General features: G+C 51.0%; 1 protein-coding gene across 1 annotated transcript in view; it reads left to right on the top strand.

Annotated features, from left to right (window-relative positions):
* The first annotated feature begins 2,984 nt into the window (after positions 1–2,984).
* The window catches only part of FBN3 (fibrillin 3), a 62,232-nt gene continuing 38,614 nt past the window's right edge, over positions 2,985–26,602 (top strand). The window contains 6 exon segments of the mRNA XM_079328394.1: positions 2,985–3,181; positions 10,629–10,711; positions 12,036–12,134; positions 13,363–13,458; positions 16,180–16,275; positions 25,225–25,422. Coding sequence (XP_079184520.1) covers positions 3,015–3,181; positions 10,629–10,711; positions 12,036–12,134; positions 13,363–13,458; positions 16,180–16,275; positions 25,225–25,422 — 739 coding nt within the window. The 5' untranslated portion in view covers positions 2,985–3,014.

The following is a 26,602-nucleotide window of genomic DNA, read 5'->3' as shown; positions in this document are numbered from 1 at the left end:
AAATCCAAAACTGGGCACCCCAAATTGCACTTCTATGGACAATCCCAATTCCTGATATCCCAATTCCCAATATCCCAATTCCTGAGAAAGGGGCTGGGAATGGGGATGGGAAATGGGAATGGGAATGGGGATGGGAATGGGAATGGGAATGGGAATGGGGATGGGAAATGGGGATGGGAATGGGAATGGGAAATGGGGATGGGAATGGGGATGGGAATGGGGATGGGAATGGGGATGGGAATGGGGATGGGAATGGAGAATGGGAAATGGGGATGGGGATGGGAATGGGGATGGGAAATGGGGATGGGAATGGGGAATGGGGAATGGGAATGGGAAATGGGAATGGGAGTGGGGATGGGGAATGGGAATGGGAAATGGGGATGGGAATGGGGAATGGGAATGGGAATGGGAATGGGAATGGGAATGGGAATGGGAATGGGGATGGGAATGGGAATGGGGATGGGAATAGGATGGGGATGGGAATGGGAATGGGGAATGGGAATGGGAATGGGGATGGGGATGGAATGAGATGCTCCTGGAGCTGCAAATCAGCCAGATTTGGGATTTGGGATTTGGGGTTTCCTGGGAGAATTCCAGGCTTTTACCCCATGGATGAGCTGTGGCATGGAGCAGAAAGAGGATTTTTGTGCATTTTATTCTGGGCTGTTGGAAGGAAACCATCAGTCCTGAGTTCTGCAGCAAGAGGCAGAGGAGAATTGGGAGGGTTGTTTTTATTTTGTTTTATTGTTTTGTTTTTTCACAGAGACAAAGAGTGGAGTTGGGCTCCCCACTGACAAAGTTCTTCCTCAGAAGGAAAACTGAGTATCTCCACCATGCTTTTATTTTTTAAATAATTTCTTCTGAGAAAATGCTTCTTAACCCCCCAAGTTTTTCTCCTGTGGAGCCAAGGTAACTTTTGGGTGTGAAGATCCCGGGCTGGGTCACCTCTTCTTTCAAAAATCCAGGTTTCATTCATTGTTTTACCTAAATTACACTAAAACCAGGAAAACCACCAGCCAGAAAAGTGCTTTTTAATTTCTATTTCCCCCTGCTGTACCACACCACCATTTCCCCCTGAATTAAAACCAAACCCTAATTACCCCCCGAGGATAACGATGCTGCTCAGCCAAACGCGGGGCTCGGAGCTTCCCGAGCTCTCTCTCTCCCCCAGCCCCTCCTCGGAGAATTTTGGCTGGAGAATGTTGGGCTGAGCTACTCCCACCGCCCGTCCCTCCCCCTGCCCGGATCCGGCTCTACCTTTTCTGCTCTGCCCAGGGCTGAGCCTTTCAGTCCCTTCTGCTCCACCAAACAAAGGAGCTCTGGGCACATCCCCAGCTCCAGGACTCCAAGGTATTTCACTTTTCCTCACTCCGGAGCTGCAGTTGATTTCTTTCTCTTTATCTCTTCCTTTCTCTGCTTCATTGTGTCTTGCACTTTTATTTATTTATTTATTTATTTAATTTTTTAAAATTGATTTGATTTCACACTCACACGCTTGGAAATGTTTCCCTGCTTCCTTCCCGACCGGTTTAAAATGTGATTTTTTAAGCTTCTCTCAGTGTCTTTCTCACAAGTGGGGTTTGCTGGAATTTCTCAGCGCTGCACAGAACTTTTGGAGGCTTTGATTCCATTGAAGCCGCGGCTCTCTGGCGGCTGTAAATGACTTTTCCATGCGTGTGCGAGCTCTCCGGGAATGTCCCGTGTATCGATCATTTGTCAGGCTCCTCATCCCCCCGCGGGGAAATGGATGCAGCTGGAATTCCTTCGCTTTCCACCGCTGGAGTGCGAAACTTTTGGTGCTTTTTTTTTTGGTTTTTGCCACTTTTTTTTCCCACTTTTTAATTTTTTTTTTCCTTTTCCCCCCCTTCCATGCGCCCCCCGTTCCCCGGGAGCTGCGGGACAGGGAACACTTCGCCTTTTGTGTGGCTGGAGATAAGCGGAGCCCGGCTCAGCTCGGGGGGCTGCAGGGAGGGAATTTTTCTTTGTCTCCCAGCCCTGCCTTTCCCCTTCCCACTCTCCTCCTCACTCTCTGCCTTTGAAACCTTAGAGCCTGAAAAATTCCTGCCCTCCAGAGGTGAGACATTCCCAGCTGGGACGCTGGGAGCAGCGAGGGAAATTGAACTTTTAATTCTTTTTAATCATTTCTAGGGTTTGGCGGGTTTTTTTGCTGGTGGAGTTTTTTGGTTTGGTGTGGTTTTTTCGTTGTTGTTCAGACACATTTTGTGCCCTGTCTGGGCCGATTTTCGAGGCTGGGCTGGGAGTGGGAGAGCAGGGGGGACAGTCAGGGGTGGCTCGGGGGCCTCTCCTTCCCCACCCGGGGCCTCTCGCAGCTCAGATTGTTCCCACTCCGCACATCCAGCAGGATTCCTCATCCCTGCAAGCGAATTTTGGGGTTCTGGAGGTGAGAGCTGCATCCCGAGCCGCTGCTGGCCAGGAGGAGGAGGAGGAGGGAGGAAGGATGGGCTCCCCACGGGCACAGCTGGGGGAATTTGGGAATGCTGGGATGGGCTGGGATCCTTTTTAGAACTTTTCCTTTGGGATTTCTCATCTCGCCCCCCAGCCCATGCCAGGGGTCACCCCCAGGACACCCCGATGTCCCCGGGCTGTCCCCACGCCAGGACAGGTGTCCCCTGAGATCCCTGCCAGGATCTCCTGGAATTCCAGAGCTGTGGGATGATGCTCCATGGGCGGGAGCTGCTCTTTCCTGACCTCCTCCTCTTGCCTGGAGGGTTTTGGTGGCTCTTTGTTTCTCTAAATTCGAGGCAGAACCACAACTCTTGGGCATCTCTGGCTTTGCAGCTCTTGGGGAAGAAAGATTTTGGAAGAAAGAGCTGGGTGGGTCCAGGAGGGATTAAAAACCAGAAAAATCCTTAAAAATTTCTCTTTCCCTCCTCTTTTCCTCCTAGAAAAAGAACTCCAGGACGGGTCCTCGGCACCTGGGAGCTGCTGCCAAAATCCATCCTGGTCCTGCAAGGGCAGCAGGGAGGCTGGGGGAGCTCGGGACTGGGGCCAGCATGGGGGGATTGTGGCTGGCCAGGCTCCTGCTGGGCTGCACGGCCGTGCTGGCAGCGACCCCCGCCCGGGGACAGCCCCAGGGGGACCTGCAGCCCGACAGATTCGCAGCCTACGAGGAGAGAGCCCCGAGCAGAGTGAGGAGAAGGGGCCAGGACTCGCTGCGGGGGTGAGCTGGAGTTCCTGTCCCTTTGCTGAAGCAGATTTTGGGGGTGTCAGCAGAGCTGGGCTGGCAGGATGAGCTCGGGAAGGGTTTGGATCTGCAGCTCCTGGCACAGGGGGGGATCCCATGGGCACTGAGCTCCTTTTTGGGGGTCACCTGGAGAGCCCCCAGCCCCACCTGGTGATGGGTTTGTCTTCCCTGGGAGGGTGGGCACAGAATTCCCGGACAAGCTGTGGATTTCCAGTGGATTTCCCATCCCTGGGAGAGTTCCCAGGCTGGGCTGGACGGGGTTTGGAGCAGCCTGGGGTGGTGGGAGGTGTCCCTGCAGGGCTGGTCTGGCTCTGGTGGCTGTGCCCGCTCCCCCCTGTCCCCTGTCCCCTCGGGATTTGCCCCTGGGGTCCCTCTGCCTGTGCCAGGAGGGTTTTGCTCCTGAGCTTCGCTCAGTCCCTTGGGGCAGCTCCCAAATTTGGGGTTGTGTCCCAGCTGAGCCCAAGCCCAGCAGGGCAGCCCTGGGCTGAGCTCGGCTCTGCTGCTCCAGGATGGATCCTGGTCTCTGCAGATGGGGGTGGCTGGAGTTATTGGGAGTTATTGGGAGTTATTGGGAGTTATTGGGAGTTATTGGGAGTTATCTGGAGTTATTGGGAGTTATTGGGAGTTATTGGGAGTTATCCGGAGTTATCCGGAGTTATTTGGAGTTATTTATTTGGAGTTCTCTGGAGTTATTTCTTTGGAGTTCTCTGGAGTTCTTTGGAGTTCTCTGGAGTTATTTATTTTGAGTTCTCTGGAGTTCTCTGGAGATCTCTGGAGTTATTTGGAGTTAGTTGGAGTTCTCTGGAGTTCTCTGGAATTATTTATTTGGAGTTCTCTGGAGTTCTCTGGAGTTATTTGGAGTTCTTTGGAGTTCTTTGGAGTTATTTGGAGATCTCTGGAGTTATTTATTTGGAGTTCTCTGGAGTTCTTTGGAGATCTCTGGAATTATTTATTTGGAGTTCTCTGGAGTTCTCTGGAGTTATTTATTTGGGGTTCTTTGGAGTTCTTTGGAGTTCTCTGGAGTTCTTTGGAGTTATTTGGAGTTCTCTGGAGTTCTCTGGAGATCTCTGGAGTTATTTATTTGGAGTTCTCTGGAGTTATCTGGAGTTATTTATTTGGAGTTATTTGGAGTTCTTTGGAGTTCTTTGGAGTTATTTGGAGTTATTTATTTGGAGTTCTCTGGAGTTCTTTGGAGTCTGTCTGGCTGCAGCTCCTGGCACAGTTCCCGTGTCCTTTCCCGTGTCCGTGGGATCCACACTCGGGGCTGGGCTGTGCCAGAGGCTCAGGAATGCTGGAAATGCTGGGATGGAGGCAGTGCCCCAAAAAAGGGCTGGGACTGGGCTGCAGCAGGAGCTGGGGGGATGGAGACATCCATCCCAACCTGGGATGGAGACATCTCCTGGAATTCCAACCTGGGATGGAGACATCTCCTGGAATTCCAACCTGGGATGGAGACATCTCCTGGAATTCCAACCTGGGATGGAGACATCTCCTGGAATTCCAACCTGGGATGGAGACATCTCCTGGAATTCCAGCTCTGGAATAGAAACATCTCCTGGAATTCCAGCCTGGGATGGAAATGTTTCCTGGAATTCCAGCCTGGATGGAGGTGTCTCCTCCTGGATTTCCATCCTGCATGCCCTCCCCTCCTGCTCTGAAGGATTTGGAGCAGAGGGACAAGACCAGCCCAGGGATTTGGGTTTTTCAAATCTCCCCCTGTGCATCCCCTGGGATGACCCCTGAGGAATTCCCAAAACATCCCAAAAAAAGAGAAAAGCTCCCAGATCTCTGTGGGGATGATCCCCAGGTCCCTTCCAACCCGACCCCTTCCAGGGGCTGGGATTAATGGGGCTGGAGCTGCTTCTTGAAAAAAAAAAAAATTAAAAAAAATAAATCTCTGCTCCAGCATTCCCAGCATTTCCAACATTCCCAGCATTTCCAGCATTCCCAGCATTCCCAGCATTCCCAAATTCTTCCTTCCTGGGGCTCTGTGGTTGATTCCTGGCTCTTGGGAAGGGCTGGGAGGGTTTGAAGTGGGCATGGATAACAGGAAAGAGAAGGAAATGAATTATTCCCATTGTTCCCAGCACCCAGGGGAGAAGGTCCCCAGTAAAAATCCCTCACAGTGAAACCCCTTTGTGTTCTGAAGAGCCCAAATCCCCAAAATGAGGGGCCCCCCTTGCCCTCCCAACCCTCCCTCAGGGCAGCCACCCCCAGTTTTGAGCCTGGCTCAGTTCCCAGGGGTCCCCCTGCTCCCCCCTTTTCCCCAGGGAAATCTGGAATTTCAGCTGGAAAAGCTGCAGCTGGAGCAGCTGAGGAATCTTTATTTTCCTGTTCCCAGGGGGGAATTCCAGCTCCAGGGGTTCCCAGGCTCCCTGACCATCCCCTGGCTTTGGGTCCAAATCTCTTCTTTGGGTCCAAAATTTTCTTTCCCTGCTGGAAATCTCCCCCTTGGAAACCTTTCTGTCCCAAGAAAGAGAAGAAATGGGAAATTATTTAAATAATGCACTGCTGGGCTGGGAAAGCAGCCTCAGGTGTCACCAGGCAGCTCCTGCAGAGCCCAAAATCCCCAAATCCCCAAATCCCCAAATCCCCAAAATCCTGTGGACTCCCCAAAATGCTGCAGTTCCTTTGTCCTTGGAACAATTCTGGGAAGTTTTGTTGTGGATCAACATTGGGAGCTTGGACTTGATGACCTCAGAGATTGTTTGCAAATTTCATAATTAAATAATATAAATTTAATAATTTAAATTTAATGGGATCTTCCCTGCCCTGCTTTCAGGCCTTGGGATCCTTTGCTGCTGTGGAATTTTTCCCTTCCCTTTGGAATTTTTCTCTTCTCTTTGTGTATTTTTCTCCCCCCTGCTGGGTTGAAGGTTGGAATATCTCTCAGGTGTTTTCCAGCCCAAATTCTCCTGGGATTTTCTCCTTGTCTGTTCTTCCTTTCCTCCCTCCATCTCCAAATTCTGTTGTTCCCCAAATGGGATGGAAGAGCAGAAAATCCCACCAGAAGTTCAGAGAGGGAAATGGGACTCAGGTGAATTTTTAGGGAGTTTTTTAAAAAACTCTGGGAGATAAAAATTCTCAAACATTGGTTCAGTTTCTCCTCAGTATCACCCACAAGTGGCACAAAGCATTTCCTGTGGGTTCTGCAGAACCCTGGGGTGGTTTGGCTTGGAAGGACCTCAAAGATCATCCAGAATCCATTAAAAAAAAAAAAAATCCATTAAAACCATGGGAGAGGGAGGGAGGAGCTACTCCCAGTGACTCTGGTGCCCACCAGGCTTTGGGAAGAGGCTCCAGCAGCCCAGACCAAAGATTGGTATATAAAATAATGAAAAAAGAATTAAATTTTATTTATTTAGCCCTCACTCCCATCCCAGCCTCCTTCAGTGAAGAAGGAAAGTATGAAATAAATGCAAAGCAGGGATTAAATGCCAAATAAACAAACCTCTTATCCAACCCTGCTTTCCCAAATAACAATTAATAAATGCATGGGGAGCAATAAATCCCAGCCCAGGCCCAGCTTTAATCCTGCCTTAAACCCATTAGAGCAGAGACAATTTCAAATGAGCCTCTCCTGAAGGGCCCAGCCCTGACAAATCCATTTTTTGGGCAGGATTGGGGGGAATTATTGATTTAATGAAACCTGGAGCAGTTTCCAGGAGCTGGGCTGGCACTGCCAGTTCCAAGCCTGGTTTAAGCACAGCTCATTATGTCCAGTCCATTAATTATGCAAGTGAGAAAATGGATTTTTGGGAGAGGCATTTGTGGGACCCCTGCCCTGAGGGCAGAGCTCAGAAGAGGCCAAATTAAAAATTAATTGTGGGGGGAGAAAAGCAGCTTCCAGCTGATTTTTGACACCTCCTGGTTTTCCCCTGGGTGAGGAATTAATTTCCATTCTGTGAGGAGCAGAGAGGGAAGTGCTGGAGCTGCAGGAGGAGTCTCCAAAATCTCCCTGAGCTGGGATGGAAAGGGGAGGGAAAGGCAGGGGTTGGGATTTGGGGACACAAACCCAAACCTGGCTCTGGGGGATGGTAAAAAACCGAGGGTGGAGCTCAGAGATTCCCAGCAGGATTTTCATCCAAATCCACCCCTGACCTCACAGTCCCAGCAGAACCTCAGGAATTTCCAAAGTTCCAAACCCATTTGGGGACAGGCTGGTGGCACTGCCTGAGGAGCTTCTCCAGCCCCAACAATTCCACAATTCTCCCAGCCAAGGAGAAACTGAAACTCCCCATTTTTTCACTCAATCCTGGATTTCAAGCAGCCACAGCCCCTCACTGAGGGGACAAAAACGAGTTTAACTAATGACTGGAACACTTAAAAAAAACCCCCAAATTAATAAAAGAGCCCCAAATTTCCTGGGGGGAAGGTGCAGCTGGAGCAATTCCTGCTCCCAGCTCCACGTCCCAGGCTGGAATTCTGTGAACAGCAGCAGCAACAAGGTGAAGGCAGCACTTGGAAACCTCTGACTCGAGACTTTTGTTCCTCATTTTTCCTCAGGCTCTGATTTATGGTGTGAAATGGTTGATTTTGGCCTCCTGGCTCTCTTGTTTTTGGCAGGAGTGGAGAGGGAGAGTATTGGAATGGCAAAGGGATATCTGGCAGAGGAGCTGGAGGTTGTATGGGTTTTGTCTGGAAGTTTTAAGGGCTGCATTTGAAGTTTTGATTTGTTTCAGAATTTTAGGAGGGGGAAAAAAAAAATAAAAATGGAAGAGTCGGTTGTGCTGCTTTCCAAATGAAAGTGTGAAGTAGTTCCTGGAAATCTGTTGGGTTTTTTTGGTGTTTTTTTTCAAAGGTTCCTTGCTGGTGTGTAGGGGTTGAATTTAATGTGCACTGAGAAGGGAGATTTTCCTACCATCACTCAGAGATGTGGGAAGAACTCAATAAAGGGAAAAAAATGCTCTAATGGACAAAGCAAAGGTGTTGAACAAGATTTTAGAGATCCCCCACCTTGCTGAAAAAACCACAAAATAGAAAATGATCAGGATTATTGGGCTTGAACCCAGAGCAGCTGCAACCCAAGCCCTGCTCAGCCTTTCCTTCTGTTTTTCTTCATTCCTTTGATGAAACAGAATAAGAATAATTAAAAATATTAATTCCATCTCCCAGAGGTGAGGCCCTGGAGGAGAATTCCCTGGGCAGGCAGGGGAAGATGTCCCTGCCATGGCAGGGCTGGATTTGGGTGGGATTTAAGGTTCTTCCAACCCAAACCAGTCTGGGATTTTGTGATCCCATGTTTCTACCTGCTGCCTTTGGGATATTTTTGTGCTGGCAGAGTCACACATCCAAATTTCTGTTGGGAGTTCTGAGCTTTGTGGCTTTTCCTCAGACATTGAGCACCTCTCACCTTTAATCCCCAGCTCTTAGAACCAAGAGGAATTGGAATTGTTGGGATTTGAATCCATTCCTAAAAGTTCTCAGGAGCTGTTTGGAGATCAGGGTTCCAGGTGGGAGGAATTCTGAACCCCCCTGCAGCTCCTGGTCATTGTCCCCCCATTGAACAGGGGCACCTCTGACTTTTCCAGGGGGATTTTCCCATTGCAAATCCCTCATCAGACACAGGCAGGCCTGGGGGGGGCGAGCAGGGAACTCCTCAAAGTGAGAATTGTGTGGAATCCATCCTTCAGCACTGGATCTGCTCGCTGCAGAGGATCCCAGCATTGTCTGGGATCTGTTCCCACGCCCTGACACAATCCCCAATCCCCCTGGGAGGGGGGGAAGATGCTTTCCCAAACCCACCCTGGCATCTGGCAGCAGTTTTTGTCCCCTGTGAGCCCCTCCGAGGCCAGGGGGGCTCCAGAGCTGTCCCCAGCCATTGTCAGAGCTGATCCCGAGGGCGCAGCAAAAATCCAGCACCGACCAAAACCAGAGCGAATCCCGAACTGGGGGAAGGGTTTGGAGAGGTGGGATCATTGTCCCTGGCAAACCACAGGCTGAAGTCATCCAAAAATTCATTTTGTTTGAGTTTCACAATGAGAGAAAGGCTGCAGGGGGGTCATAGATAAATTCCAAAAGGAACTTCCCTGTCTGGTCCTTGGAGAAGCTTTTCCATGGATAGCAGACAACCCTGGAAATCCTCATTAACCTGGATTTGAATTTTCACTGGTGAAGCAAAAGGTGGCTCTGGATGGTTGGGAAAACCTGGAGTCAATGGCCATTTTTTAGACGTTGGGAATTGGCTGAATCTCTTCCTGTAGGGTTTGATTTTCCCCCACAAATTTTGCTTGGGATGAGGCTTGGAGACAGAAACATTTTCCAGTAAGGAAAGGGACAAGGAAGGTGGGAACTGGGAATTCCATTCTTCCCTGTCAGAGCGGCTGCTCCCCAAAAATTAGGAATTAGGGAGGGAGAAGCTCCCCTGGAATCCTGCAGAGATTCCCAGCCCCTTCCAGAGCTTTTCCCAGATTCCTGTATCCCCATCCCGGTGCTTTTCCCGGTATTTTTCATCCCCATCCCGGTGCCTTTCCCGTGCCCCATCCCCGGTTCCTGCCCTGTCCCCGTGTCCCCGTCCCGCGGTGAATTTGGAGGCGGCTCCTCCCGCCGGGGTTTCCCATCCCGCATTTCCCATCCCGCATTTCCCATCCCGCATTTCCCATCCCACATTTCCCATCCCGCATTTCCCACCCCGCATTTCCCATCCCGCATTTCCCATCCCGCATTTCCCACCCCGCATTTCCCATCCCGCATTTCCCACCCCGCATTTCCCACCCGCATTTCCCACCCCGCATTTCCCACCCGCATTTCCCACCCCGCATTTCCCATCCCGCATTTCCCATCCCGCATTTCCCACCCCGCATTTCCCACCCGCATTTCCCACCCGCATTTCCCATCCCGCATTTCCCACCCCGCATTTCCCACCCGCATTTCCCATCCCGCATTTCCCATCCCGCATTTCCCACCCGCATTTCCCATCCCGCATTTCCCATCCCGCATTTCCCATCCCGCATTTCCCACCCCGCATTTCCCATCCCGCATTTCCCATCCCGCATTTCCCATCCCAGGCTCTGTTCCCGGATTTTTCCCTCTTTTCACGGCTCTGCGATGGGGCAGTGCCAGGGGGGCACATCCCGGGCAATTCCCGGCAAAACCCGTCCCGGTTTTTCGGATCCCCGCGTTTGTTTAAAGCCGAGCGTTTGTTTTCCCTCTGTCCTTCCTTAGCAGCGCTCTTTGGGTCACATTCCCTTCATTTGCATAATTCTCATTAGCTAATGAGCCCTTTCAGTTGCACGGAAGGTGAGAAGGGTCGATCCATCCATGGAAAAACTTCCCAGGATGTGGGAAAACCCCCAAGGAGGCAGAGCTGAGCGGAGGGGGGAAAAAAACCCTGGATTTTCAAATTTATTTTTAAATTTATTTTTAAACTTTTCAATTATGTTCTCAGAGGGGGAAAAAAACTCAAACTCTGTTTGATTTTCAGTCCAAATGTCTGTGGCTCGAGGTTCCATTCCTACTGCTGTCCTGGCTGGAAAACTCTGCCTGGAGGGAACCAGTGCATTGTCCGTGAGTATCCCTTGTTTTATCCATTTTATTCACTTTATCCCTGTGTCCACTTTATCCATTATTTTATCCATTATTTCATCCAATATTTTATCCATTTTATTCATTATTTTATCCATTTTACTCCTGCATCCATTTTTATCCATTATTTTATCCCTACATCCATTTTATCCCTGCATCCATTTTATCCCTGCATCCATTTTACCCATTTTCCCCATTATTTTATCCAATTTATCCATTTCCCTGCTCCCAGGGAGCTGCCAGCCCACTGAGAAGGGATTCAGAATTCCTGCTCAGGATCAGGGCTCTGGGAATTCCCAGCTCTGCTAATCCTGTTAAACTCAGGTGGTTCCAACTGGTCCCAGTTCTTGAATTCAGCCTTTAATCCTCCCCTGCTTTGGGACAGGAGGCTCCTGGGGAAGTTTTGCTCCTGAGGGAGTGATTCCTGCTCCTTCCTTTGGAATAATTCCATTAATTGATGGTGACATTGCAAACCTGCTGTCACCAGAGGTTTGTCCCGGTGGGAATTTGAATGTTTAAGGGGCCTCATGAGGATGATTTGGATAAATCTCACCTGGATTGGGAGTTTGGGGTTTTTTCCCCTCTCTGGGCTCTCCAGGGCTGTGATTTACCAAAATAAGATTATTGGTCTAACACCAATACTCAACTGTGATGGACAAAAGACTCTAACAATTTAAAGTCACAGGTGATCTCAGAGACTATTTATTGACAAAGGATTCAAACAAATCATAATATGTTATGTTATTCATAATAACAGCCCCTGCCACCCCCTGCTGCCTATGGTAATTAACTTGAAGAGCTATTCAGCATTGATTGACTTCTTAAATTAATTTTTGTGGGGAGGGAATCTTAAAAGGAGGAAGTAAGGTGAGTCTTCCTCACCCTGAACTCTTGACTTTTTCTATCACTGACAATACAAATGATTTCTGGGGACAGTTTCCCACAGGATGGGTTTCTGGTGCATTGTCCATGTTCCTTTGGATCTGCTCACTAGTTCCATCTTTTCCCATTGTAAGCACAGCTGAGCAAACATCAAATGTCAGACAACCAATTATTTAAGAAGTTTGAGATAACTACTCCCTTCTAACTTCTAACTTTAAATTATTTTCAGCAAGAAATAAAAATCCTAATTTTCTAAGATCAGTGTTTGAGCTGGAGAATCCACGGCTGGGGTGGGATCCCAGCTCCTTCCCCCAGAGGTGCCCAAACCCCTCCTTGGGTGGGAGGGGGAATCCGGGGGCAGCTCGGAATTCCCGAGGTGAATTCCCGAGGTGAATCCCAGCCCCGTGTCCCTGTGTGCCCGCAGCGATCTGCAGGAATTCCTGCGGGGATGGATTCTGCTCCCGGCCCAACATGTGCACTTGCTCCAATGGACAGCTGTCCCCCAACTGCGGCTCGGCTGGAGGTGAGGGAATTCTCCCGGGCATCCCGAGGGTTCTGTGCTCTCCCAAAACTTGAAAGAATCGAATCCCTGCAGCTCTACCCCGAACTCACCGAATATTCCATGTTTCAGAACATTTTTCTTGTTTTGGGCTGTTTTCCCTGCAGAAATAAACGGGATTTTGGAGTATTTAATGGGGGTGCTTTCCCTGCAGAAGTAATTTTGGATTGTTTGGATTTTGGAGTATTTAAGGTCTCTGATGGAGAGACATCCCAAGAATTAGTTTTCCATCGTGGCCCAGCTGCAGAGGAGCCTTTGGGATAAAGTGACCCCTCCAAGGCACAGTCGGGGGGTGCCGGGAGAAGGAAATTCCCGGGATTTGCCCCCAAAGTGCCACGTTGAGCTCCGGGTCCCCTGCAGCCCTCGGGGAGGGGAAGGTGCCGGAGCCACCAAATCCGGGAGTCGGGATCCATGTGGGAGCAATCAGGGAGGAATTCCAGGAATGCCGAGAGCTGTGCATCCATCCCGTGGCATTCCCGGAGCCCGGGCTGGCTGCGAGGGAGGAGGGGGAGCTCCTCCCATCTGGAATTCGCTGCTGGGGGCTGGATTTCCGCGGAAAAGCGGAGAAATTGTGCATTCCAGAGGCGAGGAATCCGCTGTGCCCCCTCTGGAACAACAAAGAGTTTCCTGCCTGGTTTCCCACTCCAGGGAGAAAAGATGTTTTGGGGTCCTCTGAAGGGTTTAGGTGGGGTAGGGAGTGAGTGAGACAAAAACCCCACAGCTGATCCCGGCAGAGCCAGCGATCCATTCCCATCGTTTGTAGCACTAACCCAGTCCAGTCCTGGGAAAATTAATGAGGATGAGATGCCATTCCTTTGTCCTATCGTGTCCCCAGTGCAGAGTGGGGTCCCGGGTGATCCCTGTCCCCAGTGGGGTCCCAGGGTGACCCTGTCCCTGTCCCCAGTGGGGTCCCAGGGTGTCCCTGTCCCCAGTGGGGTCCCAGGGTGACCCTGTCCCTGTCCCTGTCCCCAGTGGGGTCCCAGGGTGTCCCTGTCCCCAGTGGGGTCCCAGGGTGACCCTGTCCCTGTCCCCAGCGGGTCCCAGGGTGTCCCTGTCCCCAGTGGGGTTCCAGGATGATCCCTATCCCTGTCCCCAGTGGGGTTCCAGGGTGTCCCTGTCCCCAGTGGGGTCCCAGGGTGTCCCTGTCCCCAGCGGGTCCCCAGGGTGACCCTGTCCCTGTCCCTGTCCCCAGTGCAGAGCTGCAGCGTGCGGTGCATGAATGGGGGCAGCTGCTCCGAGGAATCCTGTCTGTGCCAGAAGGGATTCACCGGGACCTACTGCGGGCAGCGTGAGTGGGGAGGGACGGGAGGGACAGGGAGGGGACAGGGAGGGACAGGGAGGGACGGGAGGGACGGGGAGGGGACAGGGAGGGACAGGGAGGGACGGGGAGGGGACAGGGAGGGACAGGGAGGGACGGGGAGGGGACAGGGAGGGACGGGGGACAGGAGTGGGGACGGGGATGGAATGGGAATGGGCATTGGGATGGGGACAGGGATGGGATGGGAATCAGAATGAGAACGGGAATGGAATGGGATTAGGAATGGGAACAGGGATGGGAATGGGAATGAGAATAGGAGTGGAAATGGGGACAGGAATGGAAATGAGAAAAGGAAAGGGGATGAGAAAGGGAATGGGGATGGGGATGGGGATGGGAACAGGGACAGGAACAGGGATGGGGATGGAATGGGAATGGGGATGGGAATGGGCATTGGGATGGGGACAGGGATGGGAATGGGAACAGGAATGGGATGGGAATCAGAATGAGAATGGGAATGGAATGGGATTAGGAATGGGAACAGGGATGGGAATAACAACAGGAATGGAAATAGGGACAGAAATGGAAATGAGAACAGGAAAGGGGATGAGAACAGGAACAGGAATGAGAAAGGGAATGGGATGGGAATTGGAGTAGAAACAGAAACAGGAACAGGAACAGGAACAGGAACAGGAACAGGAACAGGAACAGGAATAGAAACAGGAATGGGAATGAGAACAGAAAAGGGGATAGGAACAGGAATGGGACTGGGAGTGGGAATGGAAAGGGCACCCAGGACACCCCAACATCAGCCCCATGTTCTCCTTCCCTCAGAATCTCAGCCTGTTCTTGTCACCAACACACACAGAGCTCTGTATCAAACTGCAGACATCAGACATAATTAATGGATTGATTGATTTCCCAGGGTGATATATAATAGAGGTTTTTCAACCTATTATAATATATAGATAATAGATCTAGATGGTATTGTATGTTCATAGATGTATGTACATAGATGAATATGTAATATGATTATATATATAATACATATTATATATAATTATACATAACATTATAATATATATTAATAATATAGCATGTAATGTATATTTATATCTCATATATTACTATATATGAGATAATATATATAAGATATATGCACAATATATGCAATTGTGTTATGTATACAATTGTACATTTCTATAACTATATATTATCTTATATTTATATAATTATATTTAGTACATTACAATGATTGCACTATTATATCATTGTATCAATTATAAATTATACATATATTTATATATTATATAGATATTCTGCCATGTAATACATTTTTAGGAAGTCTTTAGTAAGCAAATAAGAACAATATCTTTGAAAGAATCTCTTATCAATTAGATCAATTAAAGCTTTCCAAATTCCAAATCTCTACATCCACATGGGAATCACTCCCACTGAACTCAGTGAGGATTTTTTAAAAAAAATCCCCTGAACTCCCCCTGATCCCTCAGTGCTGAAACTTCCCCAGAAGTTCAGCTGGAGGCTCCAGATGGAAAATTTCACCCTGAGCAGCAAAGCTTGGGAAAATCCTCTGGAGCAGCAGCCGGGGCTGGGACGTGCAGCCCTCGCTGAGACACGAGCAGCTCCGAGCCTGGCAGGACATCTGGGGCTGAGGGACCCCCAGCCCAGCCCACCCAACCTGGATCTGGGGCTGAGGGACCCCCAGCCCAGCCCACCCAGCCTGGATCTGGGGCTGAGGGACCCCCAGCCCAGCCCACCCGACCTGGATCTGGGGCTGAGGGACCCCCAGCCCAGCCCACCCAGCCTGGATCTGGGGCTGAGGGACCCCCCAGCCCAGCCCAGCCTGGATCTGGGGCTGAGGGACCCCCATCCCATCCCATCCCATCCCATCCCATCCCATCCCATCCCATCCCATCCCATCCCATCCCATCCCATCCCATCCCATCCCAGGAATGATGAACCCCCTGAACCCAGCCCAGCCTGGATCCTGGGATCAGAGCTGGGATCAGAGCCAGGATCAGAATCAGGATCAGAACCAGGATCAGAGCTGGGATCAGAGCTGGGATCAGGGCTGGGATCAGGGCTGGGATCAGAATCAGGATCAGAACCAGGATCAGGGCTGGGATCAGAACCAGGATCAGAGCCAGGATCAGAGCCTGGCACTGACTGGGGGCAGGGCAGGGTCCTTGGGGGTCCCTTCCCTCTCTGGACATTCCATCCATCCATGATTTCAACCAGGAATTTTCCCTTGGCTCCAGCCCTGAGTGCAGAGTTTGAACTCGGGGTAGCAGGACTAAGTCTAAGCCAGGAATATTTTAAGCCAGGAATATTTTAGGTCAGGAATATTTTAAGCCAGTGACTGTTTTAGGTCAGAGCTCAGTTCCCTGCTCTGGGCAGGTGGGATTCAATCCCTGCCCCGTCCCCACATTTCCCTTTGTGAATTTTCCTCTTTGCATCCACTCATCCCTGCCAGGCTGACCTGAGGGAGCTGAGATTCCAGAGGGCAGGAAATCCTTTGCAGAAAGAGGCTCAGGGAGGATCAGGGCTCAATTTTCCCAAGGAAAAAGAATTAAAAACTCTCATATTTCTGAGCAATGCGGGTGGGAGAACACGGAGCTGATCTTCCAAACTCTGACACCCCAAGCACCCCGGGGGGACACCCCAGGCTCTGCCAGCACCTCTGGGGGTTCTGCAGGGGCAGGAGGGTGATGGGTTTGTGGTTTTGCCTCGCAGCTGTGTGTGAGAACGGCTGCCAGAACGGGGGCAGGTGCATCGGCCCCAACCGCTGCGCCTGCGTCTACGGCTTCACCGGCCCCCAGTGCGAGAGAGGTGAGCCTGAGCCTAACCCCACAGCTGCCCCTGAGCCCACAGACTAACCCCTGCACCCACAGCTGCCCCTGAACCCACAGACTAACCCCTGAGCCCACAGACTAACCCCTGAGCCCACAGACCAACCCCTGAGCCCACAGACTAACCCCTGAACCCACAGACTAACCCCTGAGCCCACAGACTAACCCCTGAGCCCACAGACTAACCCCTGCACCCACAGCTGCCCCTGAGCCCACAGACTAACCCCTGAGCCCACAGACTAACCCCTGAGCCCACAGCTGCCCCTGAGCCCACAGCTGCCCCTGAGCCCACAGACTAACCCCTGAGCCCACAGACTAACCCCTGAGCCCACAGACTAACCCCTGAACCCACAGACTAACCCCTGAGCCCACAGACTAACCCCTGCACCCACAGCTGCCCCTGAGCCCACAGACTAACCCCTGAGCCCACAGACTAACCCCTGAGCCCACAGACCAACCCCTGAGCCCACAGACTAACCCCTGAGCCCACAGCTGCCCCTGAGCCCACAGACTAACCCCTGAACCCACAGACCAACCCCTGAGCCCACAGACTAACCCCTGAGCCCACAGACCAACCCCTGAGCCCACAGACTAACCCCTGCACCCACAGCTGCCCCTGAACCCACAGACTAACCCCAGAGCCCACAGACTAACCCCTGAGCCCACAGACCAACCCCTGAGCCCACAGACTAACCCCTGAGCCCACAGACCAACCCCTGAGCCCACAGACTAACCCCTGAGCCCACAGACTAACCCCTGAACCCACAGACCAACCCCTGAGCCCACAGCTGCCCCTGAGCCCACAGACTAACCCCTGAGCCCACAGACTAACCCCTGAGCCCACAGACTAACCCCTGAACCCACAGCTGCCCCTGAACCCACAGCTGCCCCTGAGCCCACAGACTAACCCCTGAGCCCACAGACTAACCCCTGAACCCACAGACTAACCCCTGAGCCCACAGCTGCCCCTGAGCCCACAGACTAACCCCTGAGCCCACAGCTGCCCCTGAGCCCACAGACTAACCCCTGAGCCCACAGACCAACCCCTGAGCCCACAGACTAACCCCTGAGCCCACAGACTAACCCCTGAACCCACAGACTAACCCCTGAACCCACAGCTCAACCCTAACCCCACAGATGCCCCTAAACCCACAGACTAACCTCTGCACCCACAGCTACCCTGAACCCACAGCTTAACCCCTAAACCCACAGACTAACCCCTAAACCTACAGCTTAACCCCTAAACCACCCCACAGCTCCACCCTGAACCCACAGCTCCCCCCTAACCCCACAGCTCCCCCCCTAAACCCCACAGCTCCCCCCTAAACCCCACAGCTCCACCCCTAAACCCCACCTGCCCTGGGGGAATCCTGGGGTTTCACTCTCCATGAGCAGATCTGGAGATTCTGGGTTCTGTTGGATTTTTCTGGTTTCTCTCTCTGTGAAATGAGAATTCCCTGGGATGTGGCTTTGGGGTGGTTTGTGCAGGAGCAGATTTGGGCTCTGTGGGCACGGCTGAGGTTTGGCTGAGCCTGGAGTTGCTCCCTTTGCTGCTGGACACTCCCAGCTCTGATGGGATTTTTGGCAAGGCTCAGGGCTGATGTTTGAGCCCCAGATCTGAGATCAAATCTGGAAATGCCCAGATTGTGCAGCCCCTGCACTGTGTGACTCCATTCCCAAGGACTGAGCTGCTCTTGCCTTTCCTGGATTTTTCCAGAGGGTGAGACAGGAACAGCAGCTGGGTTCTGGTTCAGCCCAGCAGAATCCACCCAATTCCACAACATTCCCAAAAGCATCTCCTGGAGCTCAGGTGAGCCCCGTGCTCAAACTCTGCTGCAGCTGGAGCCTCACTTTTGGCTGCACAGAAGGAAAAGCTCTGGAAAAGCCTCCACTGGAGCAACCTTGCCTTCTTGCTCTGGTTCCTTTGTAGAATCAGGGAATTTGGAGAGGTTTGGGTTGGAAGGGAACCTAAAACCATCCAGAGACACTTTCCACTATCCCAGGCTGCTCCAGCCTGGCCTTGGATGCATCCAGGGATGGGACATCCCAGATTTTCTGGACAATTCTCCAGCTCTCCAGCAGTTACAGATCATTTCAACCCTCTCCTTGCCTTTTTCCAGCACACAGGAATTGCTTTAAGTTATGGGAAATGATGAGGATTTCTCTCTGGGAGATTTCTCCCCCAAAACCCTAAACCCAAGACCAAGAGCCTGATGAGCTCCTCACTTTTTCTCCCTCTTGGGGGTTTGAAGAGATTCCCAAATCCACCCAGACATTGTGTGTGAGCAGAGAGCTGGAAATTCCTGAGAGAAACTTCTGGAGAGGGCTGAAAAATCCAAATGTGTGTGTGGAGAGGGGAAGGGGCAGGGCCAGACTTTGGGGCCGTTTGTATAAAATTCTTTAGGTGGAGGAGCATTTGCACAAAGCCTGCAGAGATTTGGCTGAGCCAGACTGGGGTGAGAGACAAAACAAATCCTGCAGCTGTGTCCACACAGTTCCTCCCTGCCAAGGCAAACACAGCCCGGGCTGGGGGGGATCCTGGGGGGCTTGCAGCCAGGTGAGTGCCTGGCTCTGACCCTACAGCAGGGAAAACCAGGGAAAAGGCAAGGAAAACCAGGGAAAACCAGAGAAAACCAGGGGAAAACCAAGGAAAAGGCAAGGAAAACCAGGGAAAACCAGAGAAAACCAGGGGAAAACCAAGGAAAAGGCAAGGAAAACCAGAGAAAACCAGGGGAAAACCAAGGAAAAGGCAAGGAAACAACAGGGAAAAGGCAAGGAAAACCAGAGAAAACCATGGAAAACCAAGGGAAAACCAAGGAAAAACAAGGGAAACTAAGGGAAACCAGAGAAAACCATGGAAAACCAAAGAAAAGGCAAGGAAAACCATGGAAAACCAGGGGAAACTAAAGGAAACCAAGGGAAATCAGGGAAAACTGAGGAAAACCAGAGAAAACCAAGGAAAACCAAGGAAAAGGCAAGGAAAACCAGGGAAAACCAGAGAAAACCAAGGGAAAACCACGGGAAAACAAGGGAAACTAAGGGAAACCAGAGAAAACCAAGGAAAACCAAAGAAAATAATGGAAAACCAGAAAAAAAACCAAGGAAAAACCAAGAAAAACCAGGGAAAACAAGGAAAACCAAAGAAAACCAGGGAAAACCAAGGGAAATTAAGGAAAACCTAGGGCGGAGGGAAAACCAGGAAAAAACAGGGAAAATCAGGCACTGGGATTGATTTGGAACAGGGTTAATTTGGAGCAGGATTAATTTGGAGCAGGGTTAATTTGGAGCAGGGTTAATTTGGAGCAGGATTGATTTGGAGCAGGGTTAATTTGGAGCAGGGTTAATTTGGAGCAGGATTAATTTGGAGCAGGATTGATTTGGAGCAGGATTGATTTGGAGCAGGATCGATTTGCAGCAGGATTATTTTGGAGCAGGGTTCATTTCAAGCAGGATTGATTTGGAGCAGGGTTAATTTGGAGCAGGATTGATTTGGAGCAGGATTGATTTGCAGCAGGATTATTTTGGAGCAGGATTGATTTGGAGCAGGATTGATTTGCAGCAGGATTATTTTGGAGCAGGGTTCATTTCAAGCAGGATTGATTTGGAGCAGGATTGATTTGGAGCAGGGTTAATTTGGAGCAGGATTGATTTGATTTGGAGCAGGATTGATTTGGAGCAGGGTTAATTTGGAGCAGGATTGATTTGGAGCAGGGTTAATTTGGTAAAAACAACTCACCCACCCCACTCCAGATTGACTTAAGGGCTTCACTTGAATTCACCTTGCCGCCGCCCCGACAAGAAATAATTTGAATTTTCAATTGGAATCGAGTGGATTTCTGAGTGCTGAGAGCAGCTCCAGTAAGAGGCTGCTTTGTACTGGGAGCAGAACAACCCCCCTCCCACCTCATGCAGGAAATTCCCCCCTCCAGAGGGAAACACCCTCACAGAGGCTCTCACAGCATCCCCTGACACCCGGGGGGTATTTTGTGCAATCTGAGCTGCATGACATCAGTGTGGGAGGAGAGCCTGGACCCACAGCTGCCCCTAAACCCCAGAGGTTTTACAGCAAAATGAACTTTTTGATGACACAGCTCTGATTTCAGCCTGCCTCGGGTAGGAAAAAATGACCCGAGTTTGACTCAGGTGATGTTTGATGTTTGCAGCTCCTGCTGTGCTCCAGGGATGGGGGTTCCACCTGGGGCTGTTTCTCCAGCCAGATGGAATCTTCTCTGGGATCCAGGAGATTTTCCCTGGGATCCAGGAGATTTTCCTTGGTGTCCAGAAGGTTTTCCCTGGAATCCAGGAGATTTTCCCTTGGCATTCAGGAGCTTTTCCCTGGAATCCAGGAGCTTTTTTTCTGGAATCCAGAAGCTTTTCCCTGTTTCTCTGGAATCCAGGAGCTTTTCCTTGGTGTCCAGGAGCTTTTCCCTGAGATCCAGGAGATTTTCTCTGTTTCCCTGGGATCCAGGAGGTTTTCCCTTGGCATTCAGGAGCTTTTCCCTGAGATCCAGGAGTTTTTCTCTGGGATCCAGGAGCTTTTCTCTGGGATCTAGAAGCTTTTTCCATTGGGATTAAGGAGCTTTTCCTTGGGATCCAGGAATTTTTCCTGGGATCCAGGACCCTTTCCTTGGGATCCAGGAGCTTTTCTCTGCAATCCAGAAGCTTTTCCTGGGATCCAGAAGCTTTTCCTGGAATCTATGAGCTTTCCCTGGAATCTATGATTTTTTCCCTGGGATCCAGGAGTTTTCCCCTTTCTTCCAAGGCACTCTGGGCACTGCCAGGTTTCCCAAGGAGTCCTTGGCAAGATCTGGAGCTCTGGAAATTCCCCCCCAGCCCCTCCAGTGACCAACAGGAGAAGTCCAGACCCCGAGGGTTCTTCCAGGACTTTCCAAGCCCTGCTCTGCCTTTCCTCCCTCTCTGGAATCCCCAGCTCCCAGTTTCCCTGTGCTCTCTGTGCCTCAGGAGCTGCTCCTTGAAACTCTCTGGGGTTTCATCAGGAAACTGTAAAAACAGGACAGGAAAACTCTGAGAAAGTTCTGCCTTTGCCATTTCCTTTGGATGTGTTTTTCCAGCACTGGGAATGTCTGGCCTTAGAAAGTGCCCCTGCCAGATTTTCCCTTTCTGCTGAAGCCCAAAGAGTTAAACTTGAGGAATGTGGCTGTGTTTGGGTGAAGCAAGGAAATGACGAGCTGGAGAAAATATTCCATGAGAAAAGAGCCCCTCAGGGAGACCCTGGGGCTGCTCCCCTCCCCCAGAGCCTGAGGGGCTGAGGGAGACCTGGAGAACAATGGGAACGATGGAACCAGGCTGGAAAACACCTGGAACAATGGATCCAGGCTGGAGAACAGCTGGAGAACAACGGGAACAGTGGAACCAGGCTGGAGAACAGCTGGAGAACAACGGGAACAGTGGAACCAGGCTGGAGAACAGCTGGAGAACACCTGGAGGACAATGGGAACAATGGATCCAGGCTGGAGAACAGCTGGAGAACAACAGGGACAATAAACCCAGGCTGGAAAACACCTGGAGAACAATGGGAACAGTGGATCCAGGCTGGAGAACACCTGGAGGACAATGGGAACAATGGATCCAGGCTGGAGAACAGCTGGAGAACAACAGGGACAATAAACCCAGGCTGGAAAACACCTGGAGAACAATGGGAACAGTGGATCCAGGCTGGAGAACACCTGGAGAACACCTGGAACAATGGATTCAGGCTGGAGAACACCTGGAGAACAATAGGGACAATAAACCCAGGCTGGAAAACACCTGGAGAACAATGGGAACAGTGGAACCAGGCTGGAGAACAGCTGGAGAACAACAGGGACAATAAACCCAGGCTGGAAAACACCTGGAGAACAATGGGAACAGTGGATCCAGGCTGGAGAACAGCTGGAGAACAACAGGGACAATAAATCCAGGCTGGAGAACACCTGGAGAACAATGGGAACAATGGATCCAGGCAGGAAAACCACACTGACAATGGATCCAGGCTAGAGAACACCTGAAGAACAACAGGGACAATCCCATTAAGGGATTGTAAGAAATCCTGAATAACGTGGGGGATTTAGGGAACCCCTGGAGCTCTGAATCCCTGACAATTCCATTGGAAATTCCCATTAAAGGGCTGCAAGAAATCCTGGACCGGGGGGAGGGTTTGATCAGGAAATTCTGAGAATATTCACAAGAAAAAAGAACTTTACCTGGAGCTGCCCCACACCCCCCCTGGCTCTGCTTTTGGGATGTGGGAGAGGGAGCAGCAATCCCATTTTTTCCAAGGAAAAACCCAAGTCCTGCAGGATTCCTGGAACACAGATCCCATGCAGGGACTGGGAAAAGCTTCAGACATCTCCTAAGCGTCCCCATTTCCTTCATAAAATTTCACCGGTGCCTCATTAAAAGTTTAATCATTTGCCCATTAAAATTAGCACCAGCTGGGGCTGGGAGGCAGCCAGGGCTCTCCAGACTGAGATTTCCTTGGCTCCATTCCCTCCAGAGGAGTCATCTGCACAGGAAAAGTTATTTTTGGGCAATTATGGGCTAAAAGGGGGGTGTTCTCCTCACAGTCCTGCATTCATTATCCCTCCCCAGGAATTCCTGCAGTGCCTGGGGGAGATGAGGTAGGAGATGAGGTGGGAGGTGCAGGTTTAGTCACTTTTCTCTCTGTTCAGAGCATCAATTTGGGGTTTTTTTCATTTGTTAATCTGAGTTTTTTTGGGGTCCACCCTGCAGTGACATCAGCCAATGGGCTGGGAACTTGTAAAATTTGGGTTTAAAAAAAAAAGGATTATTATTTGGTTACTCCCCATGGTTCACGTTTCTGGTCAGATTCCCAAAAAGCTTTTTTTGGGAGGTGCCATCACCAATGCAAATTCCAAATCATTCATTTTTTCCTCTCAAATCCTCCTGGTGACATCCCAATTTTCCATCCACAGCCCAATTTTCTCAGCTTTGATTTTCAAGTCCAAACTGCTCCAGAACACAAAGCAGAGGGAGCATTAAGCTGGAAATGAGGAATTCTTTGCTAATTGTTTCCTTCCCTGCCAGGAGGATTTCCTGGGTGTTTTCCATGGATTTTGGGACACCTGGGGCTCCCACTGCTCTCACCCCTCTCCACACAGGATTTTTGATTTTTCACACATCAAACCTTTCCCTGCAGGGGTTAATCCTAGAGCAGGGAATTGGGGTCAGGGCAGTTCCTAATTACTGCCTAATTCCAGCCTGGAAATTCCCTGAGCCCAGCTCAGCCAGGCTCTGAGCAGCACCTGACTGCTCAGACACTTCATGGGGAATTTTCTGGGCTGGCCAGGACGTGCTCCAAGGTTTGTTTTTATTTCCCAGCCACAGATCAAACACTTGAGTGCCACCACCTCTGCCCAGCTGAGGGAAAAATCCCACGGAAGGATTTTGCTTCCTGCTGAGCCAAGATCCCTCATCAAGGGTCACGGGAGCCCAGGCAGTGGCAAACCCACATTCCTGAGGGCAAAACCCTGCAAAAAAATGGAGTTTAAATCCTTTGGGGTTTAAGGGATGGGAGGATCCTAATTGGGAATGGGAAACCTGCTGGTTGTTCCTGCAGTGTCTGGGGTTTGAAGTTGAAATTGCCAGGAGGTGTTTGAGAGTTAAAGTGAAGGAATTAACCATGAGACAGAGTCTGAGAATCCCAGAATCCCAATGTATGAGAATTCCAGAATCTGGGAATCCCAGAATCCCAACGTATGAGAATTCCAGATTTTGAGAATTCCAGAATCCCAATGTATAAGAATTCCAGAATCATAGAGTCTGAGAAATCAAGAATCCCAGAGTGTGAGAATTCCAGAATCCCAAAATCCCAGAGTCTGTGAATTCCAGAATCCCAGAATCTCAAAGTCTGAGAATCTCAGAATCCCAGAGTCTGAGAATTCCAGAAACCCAGAATCCCAGAGTGTGAGAATCCCACAATCCCAAAACCCCAGAGTCTGGGAATTCCAGAATTTGGTAATTCCAAAATCCCAGAGTCTGAGAATTCCAGAATCTGAGAATTGCAGAATCCCAGAGTGTGTGAATCCCAGAATCTGAGAATCCCAGAACCCCAGAATTCCAGAATCCCAGAATCTGAGAATCCCAGAATCTGAGAATTCCAGAATCCCAGAGCCTGAGAATCCCAAAATCTCAAAATCCCAACATATGAGAATCCCAGAACCCCAGAGTGTGAGAATTCCAGAATGTGATAATCCCACCATCCCAGAACCCCAGAGTCTGAGAATTCCAGAATGTGATAATCCCACCATCCCAGAACCCCAGAGTGTGAGAATTGCAGAATCCCAGAGTCTGAGAATTCCAGAATCTGAGAATCCCAGAACCCCAGAGTCTGAGAATTCCAGAATCTGAGAATCCCAGAACCCCAGAATCTGAGAATCCAAGAACCCCAGAGTCTGAGAGTCCAGAATCTGAAAATCCCACCATCCCAGAACCCCAGAGTGTGAGAATTCCAGAATCTGAGAATCCCAGAACCCCAGAGTCTGAGAATTCCAGAATCTGAGAATCCCAGAACCCCAGAGTCTGAGAATCCCAGAACCCCAGAGTCTGAGAGTCCAGAATCTGAAAATCCCACCATCCCAGAACCCCAGAGTGTGAGAATTCCAGAATCTGAGAATCCCAGAACCCCAGAGTGTGAGAATTCCAGAATCTGAGAATCCCAGAACCACAGAGTCTGAGAATCCCAGAACCCCAGAGTCTGAGAGTCCAGAATCTGAAAATCCCACCATCCCAGAACCCCAGAGTGTGAGAATCCCAGAACCCCAGAATCCCAGAATCTGAGAACCCCAGAGTCTGGGAACCCCAGAGTCCATCTATAACACAATTTCTACGCCGATCACCCCCCCCAGCGCGTTTCTCTCCCGTCCCAGGCTCTCCCCGCTCTCTAACCCCGTTCCCGTTCCGTCCCCAGACTATCGCACCGGGCCGTGCTTCAGCCAGGTGAACAACCAGATGTGCCAGGGGCAGCTGAGCGGGATCGTGTGCACCAAGAGCCTGTGCTGCGCCAGCATCGGCCGCGCCTGGGGCCACCCGTGCGAGCTGTGCCCAGCCCAGCCCCAGCCCTGCCGCCGCGGCTTCATCGCCAACATCCGCACCGGCGCCTGCCAGGGTCTGGGAATGGGGAACGGGGACACTAAAAACCCTAAAATGGAATAGTGGGACTGCAACATCCGCACCGGCGCCTGCCAGGGTCTGGGAATGGGGAGTGGGGACACTAAAAACCCTAAAATGGAATAGTGGGACTGCAACATCCGCACCGGCGCCTGCCAGGGTCTGGGAATGGGGAATGGGGAATGGGGACACTAAAAACCCTAAATGGAATAGTGGGGCTGCAACATCCACACCGGCGCCTGCCAGGGTCTGGGAATGGGGAAATGGGGAATGGGGACACTAAAAACCCTAAATGGAATAGTGGGGCTGCAACATCCGCACCGGCGCCTGACAGGGTCTGGGAATGGGGAAATGGGGAATGGGGACACTAAAAACCCTAAAATGGAATAGTGGGACTGCAACGTCCTCACCGGAGCCTGCCAGGGTCTGGGAATGGGGAATGGGGAGTGGGGACACTAAAACCCTAAAATGGAATAGTGGGACTGCAACATCCGCACCGGTGCCTGACAGGGTCTGGGAATGGGGAATGGGGAGTGGGGACACTAAAAACCCTAAAATGGAATAGTGGGAGTGGGACTGCAACATCCGCACCGGCGCCTGACAGGGTCTGGGAATGGGGAAATGGGGAATGGGGACACTAAAAACCCTAAATGGAATAGTGGGACTGCAACATCCGCACCGGTGCCTGACAGGGTCTGGGAATGGGGAACGGGGAATGGGGACACTAAAAACCCTAAAATGGAATAGTGGGAGTGGGACTGCAACATCCGCACCGGAGCCTGCCAGGGTCTGGGAATGGGGACACTAAAAACCCTAAATGGAATAGTGGGACTGCAACATCCGCACCGGAGCCTGCCAGGGTCTGGGAATGGGGAATGGGGAGTGGGGACACTAAAAACCCTAAAATGGAATAGTGGGAGTGGGGCTGCAACGTCTGCACCGGAGCCTGCCAGGGTCTGAGGAATGGGGGAATGGGAGTGGGAATGCAGGGGACACTAAACAGGACCCTAAAATAGAGTGGGGGGAGTGGGACTGCAATGGGAACCCAAAACAAAACCCTAAAATAGAATGGTGGGAGTGGGGACTGCAATGGGACCCTAAAACAAAACTCTATAATAGAGTGATGGGAGTGGGGACTGGAATAGGACCCTAAAACATCCCCAAAACGAGACTCTAAA

This window comes from Erithacus rubecula (genome assembly GCF_903797595.1).
Source record: "Erithacus rubecula genome assembly, chromosome: 28".
In the NCBI taxonomy this organism is placed as follows: Eukaryota; Metazoa; Chordata; class Aves; order Passeriformes; family Muscicapidae; genus Erithacus; species Erithacus rubecula.
Note: the sequence above shows the minus strand (reverse complement) of the source record. Positions and strands in the feature narration are given on the sequence as shown.